Consider the following 11,005-nt stretch of genomic DNA (forward strand, 5'->3'; position numbering starts at 1 on the left):
TAGGCTAGGCCCATTAGGGTACCATGATGGTGGCCATGAGGCTCTCTATATAAGGAGGTCTCCACCTCCTTATTAAGGGGTCATGCTCAATAAGAGCCACCACCACTTTTTTGTGTCTGTAAACAAGAGATCTTTTAGATTTCTTAGCAGTCGCCTCCACACCCCCGAAAAATCATTGCAGGTCTCAAGCAACCGGAGAAGAAGATCAAGACGTGGTTCGTTCATCTCGAAAATCCGTGAAAACATCGTCATGGATGCTTCCACATTGACAATCTCAGACCAAATTTCTCAGCACCATCCCTTTTTCCCTGCCTCGATTCCTGTTTCCCAATTTGGATAAACATACATATGGATCATCATTCTCAACTTATCTAAATAACACTTTTCTCTACTCTTCAATTTCAACCTCAATTGCATCCAATTCCATACAGATTTCGTCGTTTCCATTCATCATGTCCTCCGCCTTATGGAGATCCAGGAAGAACCTTCGAGATGCTATACATTCAACCAGATTCTACGCATCGTACACATCGAACCACCTAGGGTTTCTCAAATCCATCGATTGTCCAATTGGCGCCAATCGCCAAGTTCGGTATAAATGGGACCACGGCGGTGGTGGTTATGATGACGGTAACGGTAAAACGTCGATGATGACACGTAGGATTAAAACGGAGGCTAATTGCCCTAGGTGTTGTAAACCGATGGATCTAATTTTCTCCGGTAACCGCCACGTCATCCCACCGGAATTAGGTAATGATAATAATAATAATAATAATAATAATGAGGATGCTAATGACGGTGTTGATAATAATAATAATAATAATAATAATAATAATAATAATCAGGGGGTTAGTTTATGTCCGAATTGTAAATCGGCTTATTATTTCCGGCCGAATGATAGTAGGACGGGTCCTCTGCAAGGGAGGTTTATTGAGATTGGTAGGTTTAGGAATAATGGGAAGGATAGGAAACATAGCAATAATATTAATGGGGAAGATGAGTATGGGAATAAGCTTAGGGTGTCGTTTTGGGAGACGCTGCGGAATTATGGCGGTGATCCGCCGGAGAATTGGGCGAATGTGCCTCCTACGCAACTGCCGTCTGGTAATGGTAATGAGCTTGCGGTGCACACTCCCCCGGGCCCGCCTTTTGTTCCTGGGGTGAATGTCACGCGTGCAGTTGCTGGTGCTGGTGCTGGTGATAGTGGTAATGGTGGAGAGAAGAGTGGCGGGTGGGGCGGGTCGAATTTGGGGAAGAATCTGCCGACACCAAAAGAGATTGTTCAGGGACTTGATAAGTTTGTCATTGGTCAAACTCAGGCGAAAAAGGTAGCAAATTTATGTAACCTACCTTTTGCATATGATGTTAATATGATTAGGCTTGTAACTAAACCAAACAAACACTAACAAGACATGTTCGTGTTCGTTCGTTTAACTTTAACCAAACAAACGATTGAACATGAACAATTGGTTTAATGAGTTTTTCTTGTTTGTGTTCGTTTGTTATGAAAGTTAACGCGCTCTTGTTCATTTATGCTTGTTTATTAATTGTATGAACAAACGTTTCACAAAAGTAAACGAACAAACATAGTTGAACATAGATGAACAAACATAACCTAGCCAACAACAATTAATAAAACTAGACTAAATTGTAAGAGGTAATATTTTAATTGCAGGCCTAAATACGATGTTTAGTTCATGTGCATATAATATTTCTCCAAATTGATTGCTATGATGTTTAGTTCATCTGCATGTAGCATACATAATATTATTCCAAATAGATTGTTATTAGTTAGTTATATTGGTTGATAACCGGGCTTAATAGATTATAAATAATGGGTTTTTTGTTCTTTATTTTGGTTTGATTTGATTTTCTATATTATGTTCAGGTTCTTTCTGTTGCTGTATATAACCATTACAAAAGGATATATCACGCTTCATTGCCAAAAGGGTTAGTTATATGACTTATAACACATTACATTTTCACACACAATCATCATACATATTACATACCAGTTTCTTGAATTTTATTAACTTAAACAAAATTATAATTGAAATTTAGGTCAGGTGGAGAAACTGGAAGAGGTTACATGGAAGACGATGATGACGATAATGTAGAGTTAGAGAAAAGCAATGTGCTTTTAATGGGCCCAACAGGCTCGGGTATGACTTTTTATTGTCGTATAGGATCTTCTTAAGTTGTTTGCAGATTGCTGAATGTTTTAATTTTGATTTTATAAAATCAGGTAAGACGTTACTTGCAAAGACACTTGCTCGCTTTGTTAATGTTCCATTTGTCATTGCAGACGCAACGACATTAACACAGGTAAGTCAGATATATTATCTTGTTTTTTTGTGTAGATGAATTGAATATCAATGTGTATAAATTTGTTTGTAGTAATATGCATAAATATCTGTTTTAAACCTTTCGTATTTGTATAATAATCGAACCAGTTGAGAAGTTGATGGGCTCGTTATGGATTTTTAATTGACTTTTGTGGTTCTGTTTTGGTCAAACATTGTAAAATGCATTCATTATTGTTGATTATAAAAATGTGAACATGTTTTATAAATCGAGTGAACAAACTCTTAAGAGCGAATACATGTTGTTGAAACTTAATAAACATGTATTTTGTAAACTTCGTTGGAAGTCTTGTAAAATAGTTTAAACTTTGAAGTTTAGAAAAGATTCCTTTGTTATAGACATGATTGGTAGAATCATCCATTTTGAAAATGGTATCCTAATTTCCAATGTAATCCGATACGTCTAACCTTAAACTTGTTAGTTGGCCTTTAAATAATAAGGTAGTTAAGAGGAAGAAACTGATTTGTTGCACTTCAATCTTTAATTTACATACTGATTTTCTGAAAGTGGTTTTTATTGTTATTTTGCAGGCTGGTTATGTTGGTGAAGACGTTGAATCTATATTACACAAGCTACTAACGGTATAACTTATATTTTTGTATAAATTTGTCCTTACCATTTCTTTTGATAAAAGAGACTTTTGGGCCATAATCAAATTATTTATCTTCAGATTTTAATTATCATGTCTTTCCTTATGCATTATTGACCAAAGAATTCTGCTTTTTCCTTAGGCTTTTCTTTCTTTAACTAGTTGCCACCTAAATTTTTTGATCTAGTATTAATGTGCATTAATAAAATGCCGATGGTTATTACTGTATGCATTTTTTACTTTTTCCACTTAATGTAGTTTACCATGATACCAATTTCTTGTAAAAATTTATATACCATCTTCTAAACTTTTTTTCAAACAACGAAATTGCAAGTTTGACCTCAATAGTCAAGATTTTTATTTTCCGTTTGCAAGTTTTAATCTTTTCTTTGAAGTTGGTGTTTATTATGTTTAATTTTTAATATACACTAATTTATTATTTAGCATAACATATTGAGTTTGAATATGCTATGAAGGTTTCTGAGTTCAATGTTCAAGCAGCACAACAAGGGATGGTTTACATTGATGAAGTTGATAAGATAATAAAAAAGGTTTTTATAAATTTATCTTCAATTTATGTTACTTTTAGTGTATTTTTGTAAACTTGTTTTAATAATATTACAGGCTGAGAGCATGAACATTAGCAGAGATGTTTCTGGTGAGGGTGTTCAGCAAGCTCTATTGAAGATGTTGGAAGGAACAGTAAGTGATTTTACATTTTAACCCCTGAAAAATTGGCAATCAGTTGATGCTTTACTATGCCTTATGGGACTTATTAGATTTATGCCCATGAAAAATGCTTAAAGTTATATAATATTTTCCTCACTTAACATAAAATATCATAATCTGCAGATTGTGAATGTGCCTGAAAAAGGGGCCCGGAAGCATCCACGAGGAGAAAACATTCAGGTAGTCCATAAATTGTAATAAAACCATTTTTTTATTCCTTTTACATAAATTATTATTTGTTTGCTGTGATCATTCACAAAGACAATACTGTTATAAATAATCTAAACCTGAGATTAAAATGATTTAGGAGTATGCATGCATTAAAACTACAGTATGCGTGAGTTTCAACCTGTGTACAAGTTTGACCCATTTGACCTGTTCCTATTTTAGCTAATTTTTTTATGACCCATTTGAGATAAGTTATAAAACACAACCCAAATAAATCCATCTGCAAGTTAATGGTCAAAGTAGGCTTGTAAACGAACCGAACAAACACAAATCGGGCATGATCATGTTCGTTCATTTAACTTTAACCGATCAAGTGATCTAGAATGAACAATTTAACAAATGGTGGTTTCTTGTTCGTGTTCATTCATTAAGAAAATGCACTGTCTTCGTTTATGTTCGTTCGTGAACAATATAAATGGACGGTTCACGAACGTAAGCGGAGGAACATAACTGAACATAGATTAACAAACATTACTGAGCTCAAATCAACTGAAAGTAAATGTGAATAATGATAGATATAATGGGTCTAAAAAATGTAAGGGGACATAATAACAAACAACTGTAAATGAACGACCTTAAACAAACGTAAACTTTTAAACATAACCAAATTTAAATGAACGAAAGTTCACGAACATAAATGAACGAATGACACATGTGTGCATATTCGTTCGTTCAACTAAATGATAATTTTTTTTGTTCATGTTCGCTCATTCGTTTACTAATTAAACGAACATAAACGAACTTCCCACCAAATGGTTCATTGAATGGTTGGGTTCGTTTATAGTCACTGAATGGTTGGTTCGTTTATAGGCCTAGTCAAAGTTGCCATCTTTGTCAAGATTCAAGAAGTATATGATGTCAGTTTTCATGTTTTGGATTACTTTTCCTTAGCTTTTTAGTTTATTTCAAGTTATGTCCTATAATGAACATGCAGATAGATACAAAAGATATACTTTTCATTTGTGGTGGAGCATTTGTTGATTTAGATAAAACCATATCCGAGAGGTGATTACTACTTTATTATTTACTATATTATTTTTATGATAAAAAAGTTGAATCCGTCTTATAAAGTGCTTGTGTAAAACTCACGTTTATATCAGACGACAGGATTCTTCAATCGGTTTTGGCGCACCCGTTCGGGCTAATATGAGAAGTGGTAAAGTAACTAATGCTGCAGTGACATCATCATTACTTGAATCTGTAAGCTTCATTATAATCAGTCCCGAATATGGTTACAAAATATATATTATGCTAATAATAATCAAAATCTTGAATTTATGCTTAATTATTGGTTATTTTGTTTTGGTCCATTTTCAGGTTGAAAGTAGTGATCTTATAGCTTATGGGCTCATTCCAGAGTTTATAGGACGTTTTCCTATATTACTTAGTTTATCAGCTCTAACCGAGGACCAACTCGTTCAGGTAAGATTATAATTATGATTATTATTATTATTTTCTAATTTGAAGGGGTAGTTTGGTCATTTCACACACACGTTACAGAAATGCTTAACTGACTTCCACTTCATGGACCATTTGTGTTACGTCCTAGCAAACTGTTAGCTAAATATGTAATTTCCAAAAGTTAGGGACCAAGACAAGCTACATGAGCAATTCATAAGGACCATCCATGTAATTAATTCTAAAAACTATGATCACTCACTTAACAAAAAATACTTAACTGACATCCACTCTAGGGACCAGTTGTGTTACCTTCAAACAAATATTGGTTTAAAATTTTGAATGTGTAATATCTAAAAGTTAGGGACCAAAACAGCTTTATGAACTAAACTATAAGGACCACCAATGTAATTAATTTTTAAAACTATGATTACACACTTATTAGAAAAACTTAACTGACATCCACCCCATGGACCATTTGGTTTACGCTCGAGGCTTCGAGCAAACTGTTTTGTCTAAATGTGTGATTTCTACATTTTAGGGACCATAACAGCAATATGAGCAAACCATATGTACCATCCATGTAATTAATTCTAAAAACTATTATCACACAGACACACACTTAACAGAAAAGCTTAAAACTGACACGAGGGACCATTTTTGTTACGTAACTTAGTTTGAACAAATTGTTGGTCTAAATGTGTAATTTTCAAAAGTTAAGAACCAAAACAGCAATATGAGTAAACCATAAGGATCATCGATGTAAATATATCTAAAACTATGATCACACAATTAACAGAAAAACTTAATTGACTCTGTTATGCTCGAGCAAACTTTGGTCTAAACGCGTACTTTCCAAAAGTTAGGGACCAAAACAGCAATGTGAGCAAACCATAAGGACCATTTATGTAAATTTATTAAAAAAATTATGATTATTTGCTTTCTATGCAGGTCCTCATGGAACCCAAAAATGCTCTTGGTAAACAATACAAGAAGTTGTTTCAAATGAACAATGTAAGCGATTTGATGTTTTTTTTAACTTATTAATGGATTGATTCGGGTATGTTTTATAATTTATTTGAAGTGTTATTTTTTACCGCAGGTGAAATTGCATTTTACGGAGAAGGCGTTAAGATTAATCGCTCAAAAAGCAATGGTTAAAAACACGGGTGCTAGAGGATTAAGAGCCATTCTTGAAACTCTTTTAACCGACTCTATGTATGAGGTAAGTAAATTACCTATTTGCCCTCATAACGCGTATTGAAATCACCTAATTACATTAATAAGCTTGTACCATGTTCGTGTCCGCTCGTTTAGCTTTAACCGAACAAACCATCGAACACGAACAATTAAAGAAACATGGTTTTGTATTCATTCATTAAGAAAATCTACATGTTCGTGTTCGTTTAGGTTGGGTTGCTAAAAGTATAAACGAACGATTCACGAACGTAAACAAACAAACATTACTGAACTTGGATGAACAAACATATCTAAGCTAAAACTAGTTAAATGAATATATCAACGAACATACAATAACAAACTTAAACAAACGTAAACTAACGAACTTAAATGATCTAAACAAATGAACATAAACGATTTTAAATGAATGAACGTTCGCGAACATAAATGAACAAACTAGACATGTGTTCATGTTCGTTCGTTCGCTTAACCAAGTGAACAAAATCATTGTTCATGTTCGTTTGTTTACTAACGAACTTCTTGCCAAACGGTTCACGAACCATTCGCTGACCTTTCGGTTCGCTTACAAACCTAATTATGTATATTCTTTCTTACTTTTTGGGCTCAGATTCCAGATGTCAAGACGGGAAATGATCGAATAGATGCAGTGGTGATTGATGAGGAGTCGGTTGGGTCGGTTGATAAACCGGGATGCGGTGGAAAAATCCTCCGTGGTGACGGTGCATTAGAAGATTATCTTGCAAAGTGTAAAGAACAAATGGTATGAACTAAAAACTTGCTTTTCAAGGTCAAAAACAAATCAACTTCCAACTTCATATAGCGTTTTACTTTTCACCACAAACTAAAAACCTAGATTAATATTTCATAACAAACATCACATCATCACAATTAGAAAAATGTTGTGTCAAAATTTTCCCATAAGTGTTGGGTTTGACCCACTCCTTGGCTCATGTTATGCAGGAAGGGGAAGGGCAGATGTTGGAAGGTGAAGACGACGTGTCATCGAAAGCCATGAGCATGTAAGATCACAAGTGATACGATTTTAATTTAAATAGATTGAAGTCTACTTTGTTGATTGCATTGTAAAAACCATTCATAAACTGGTTGTAAATTGTATTTATATACATGTCGATATAGAATAGAATAACATCTGATTCGGTGTCGGTAGGCAAGAAAATAAGAAAGAAAAAAAATGTGACTTTAACTTTCTTCTGTAAACTGTATAACAAACGTTCAATATGCAAGGATTCAAGCCGATTTTGATGGGCACTGTTTTATGTTGATGGCCAATTTTGGCTAGAAGCCTTGAGTTATATTTTAACGTATTTTGTTTTCAGAAATAGCGGGCCGGTTAGATGGGCCAAACCCAATATAATTTGCTTTAACTACTCTATCGACTACAATTAGTACAAATTTAACCAAAAAAAGAAAAGACATGTTCGTTTCGTACTTCACAAAATTTTGCATAGGAAAAAAACAAGTGGACAATTTAATTCACACAACTCCTTACATTACTCACTCAAGATACTTCCCTTTAGATTCTTATTCTCTAAAGACATTGGAGGGATACTTTGTTGATGCCTAAACACGTTGTACGGATCGATTTGCGTCTTTGCTTTCACCAACCGATCATAGTTGTTACCAAAGTACTTCTCTCCCCATTCCCGACACATCTCAACTGCATCATCATCAGACTCGACTTTTGTTTTGATCCAGTTCATCACTCCAAGATCTACATCCATGTAATTAACATACGCGGCCCGTGGGCCTCGTGCCACATAGGGCGTCATCGAGCCATGAAAGGCCCGTATCCATGCTATATAGTCATTCGTTTTGCTATTATCAGTTTCTTTCCATTCTACTAGATACTGTATAGTGAAGATATTGCCTTTCCTATGTGGAAAAGGAATCGAATCACTACTTATTGTATCCATTAGCCCACCGTATGGGTCGAGAATTACATACCCTTTCGGTTGTTTCTCTAGTATGTCAAGCGCGGTGGTTAGACCAAATCTTGGAATCATTTTTTGGACATAATCCGATTTGGCCTTGTAGTACAATTTGTCTTGCAAGAACTGGTTTTTCAAGTCGAAAACTGTGCTTTCATTTCCAAATCCGGAGAAGAAGAGAATCGACTCGATCCAACTCATTTCTTTACAATCATTTTCCATGATTCGTAATTCCAGGAAAGTTTGGTTTATAATTGATAACGCTTTGGTTTTTGGTCCCAAGTAGAACCCTTTGAATGTAGTCGACAAGCCTGGTTTGTTTTTCCGTTCAGGCAAACCCGCACCAACAAAGGACGACAGGTAGAAGTCGCTAGGCAATTTAGGCGCAACATGTTGCCATTTGTGTATCATATCAGCCACTTCTCTTTTTGTTCCTGGTCTAGATACAATAAAGCAAGTGACTCTTTCTGGTACGCTTGATAATTTTATATTCCAAGCATACACGATTCCCCAAGCCCCACCTCCACCTCCCCGTATCGCCCAAAACACATCCTCTCCCATCGTCGCGCGGTTTAGTAACTCACCCTCTGCGGTTACTAAAACCGCGTCGACCACATTATCGGCTGCCAAACCATATTTTCTCGATAACAACCCAAACCCACCGCCTGAAATGTGACCACCCACACCAACAGTTGGGCATGAACCCGCAGAGAATCCATGGACATTAGTGGACTTAGCTACCGCGTAGTAGGTTTGACCGAGTGTTGCACCGGCTTCCACCCACGCGGTACCTGAATCCACATCGACCGACACATGGTCCAGTCTAGTAAGGTCTATCACCACGAAAGGGTGCCCGTCCATCGCCACCGACGACACCCCTTCGTAGCTATGACCGCCACACCGGACCCGAATCTCTAGGGACGACTTTCTTGCACAAATGACGGTGTCCACCAACTGTTCTTTCGTCTCCGGGAACACAATAACAGCCGGTTTTGGTAACGAAGAACCCGAAAATCTAAGATTTTGAATCGAGAAATTAAGAAGCTGATAATAAACAGATGACGAGTCGTTATTCGAGTTCAAAAGAGTCGAAAAGTTATGAACACCAACTTGAGTTAAACACGAAGTGAACACATTAGTAGGTTCTTGATCTTCATGTTCGTGTTCATAAGCTAACAAAGGTTCAGAAAGATTCATGGTTAAGAAGACAAAGATGGTGATCTTTTGCAAAAGATTACACCCCATAAAAGATTGAATATATTCAAATACCTGAATAACAATAATATGATTAGTGCTGAACTGTTGAAGGTGGATTTATATGGAGTATTAGTGTTATTATTATATGAAGAATCATAATGAATGTTAGGAGGCGACAAATAGATGGATTTAAACCAGAAACCAACGTACGCCGCCGGCCGTTGCCATTTTCTTAATATCTTGAACAACTTATGAGGATGCATGTAAACAAACTGAGCTTTCTGGAATAATATTATATGATAAACTAAGAGAAACAGTGGGCTGTTCGATCATTTGGATAGACGTAATTTGTAATGGTTTAACTGGGTTCAAATTTTGTACCAAAAACTAATATTATGTTTAGAGGTCAAATCCGACGTAGTTTGTCTTAAAGATTTTGGCATGACATATGTTTGTTCAACATATGGAAGTTTATTTAAGATATTGAGATTAAAATCTTCGTGAATCATATGGAACTTTCTTTTCTATAATATATATAAACGAAAAGCTAAAAATCCTATGTGTCACGATGTGGTCGCTCTCCCTTTTTATGGAAGCCACCAGATTTTTTAATTTTTAAATGGAGGCCTCTCATTGATTTAACCCAAATTCATGGGTATGGGTCTTACCAAAACCAGATAGCTCCTATAACATCTCATTAAATTAAAAATTAATCTTACCAATTATTTGATATGAAAATCCTACAAAATAGGAATATACTAAAATTTAATATCCAATTTAAAAAGAAAAAGATATTATTTATAATTAATAAACAATTTTATAGTAAAAAACATAAGCGGGTCATGGGTCACCAAATCCAGATAGCTTTAAAACGGGTAATAACATATCATTTATTTATGAAACCCCTAGACCCTTTCATCATCAAACCCTAAGTATATTATTAACTTTCTTACAATAAAAAAAAATTAAAATCCAAAAAATAAATATTAAAAAACGAAAAATGTAAAACAACTATTCTCTCAAGCCATCAGATTACTTTATTTGTAAATGAAGGCTTCTCACGCATTTGACCCGAATTCACGGGTAAATGCCTCACCAAACCCAGATAGCTCTTAAACGGGCTATAACATCTCATTATATTAAAAAATAATCTCATCAAATATTTGATATGAAAATCCTATAAAATAGGAATATACTAAAATTTAATATCCTATTTTATTTTAAAAAAGATATTATTTATAATTAAGAAATAATTTTATAATAAAGAAAATAAACGGGTAATGGGTATCACCAAACCCAAATAGCTTTTAAACCGGATTATAACATATCATTTATTTGTGAAACCATTTCA

General features: G+C 34.8%; 1 protein-coding gene and 1 pseudogene across 1 annotated transcript; one reads left to right on the forward strand and one right to left on the reverse strand.

Moving 5' to 3' along the window:
* Positions 1-452: 452 nt before the first annotated feature.
* Positions 453-7,584, forward strand: LOC143600233 (CLP protease regulatory subunit CLPX3, mitochondrial-like). The gene is made up of 15 exons (XM_077077981.1): positions 453-1,328; positions 1,889-1,950; positions 2,062-2,162; positions 2,246-2,325; positions 2,895-2,945; positions 3,430-3,504; positions 3,578-3,655; positions 3,806-3,862; positions 4,845-4,915; positions 5,011-5,110; positions 5,228-5,332; positions 6,260-6,322; positions 6,411-6,533; positions 7,116-7,268; positions 7,469-7,584. Exons 1-15 carry the CDS (start codon positions 453-455, stop codon positions 7,529-7,531), a joined length of 2,058 nt encoding a protein of 685 aa, XP_076934096.1. The 3' UTR covers positions 7,532-7,584.
* A 427-nt stretch (positions 7,585-8,011) lies between these two features.
* On the reverse strand, positions 8,012-9,702 carry LOC143600234 (berberine bridge enzyme-like D-2 pseudogene; annotated as a pseudogene).
* Between the last annotated feature and the right edge of the window lie 1,303 nt (positions 9,703-11,005).

The sequence above is a fragment of the Bidens hawaiensis genome, unplaced genomic scaffold (genome assembly GCF_021521415.1).
Source record: "Bidens hawaiensis isolate Kalapana, Puna unplaced genomic scaffold, B.hawaiensis_p1.1 tig00053841_1, whole genome shotgun sequence".
NCBI lineage: Eukaryota > Viridiplantae > Streptophyta > Magnoliopsida > Asterales > Asteraceae > Bidens > Bidens hawaiensis.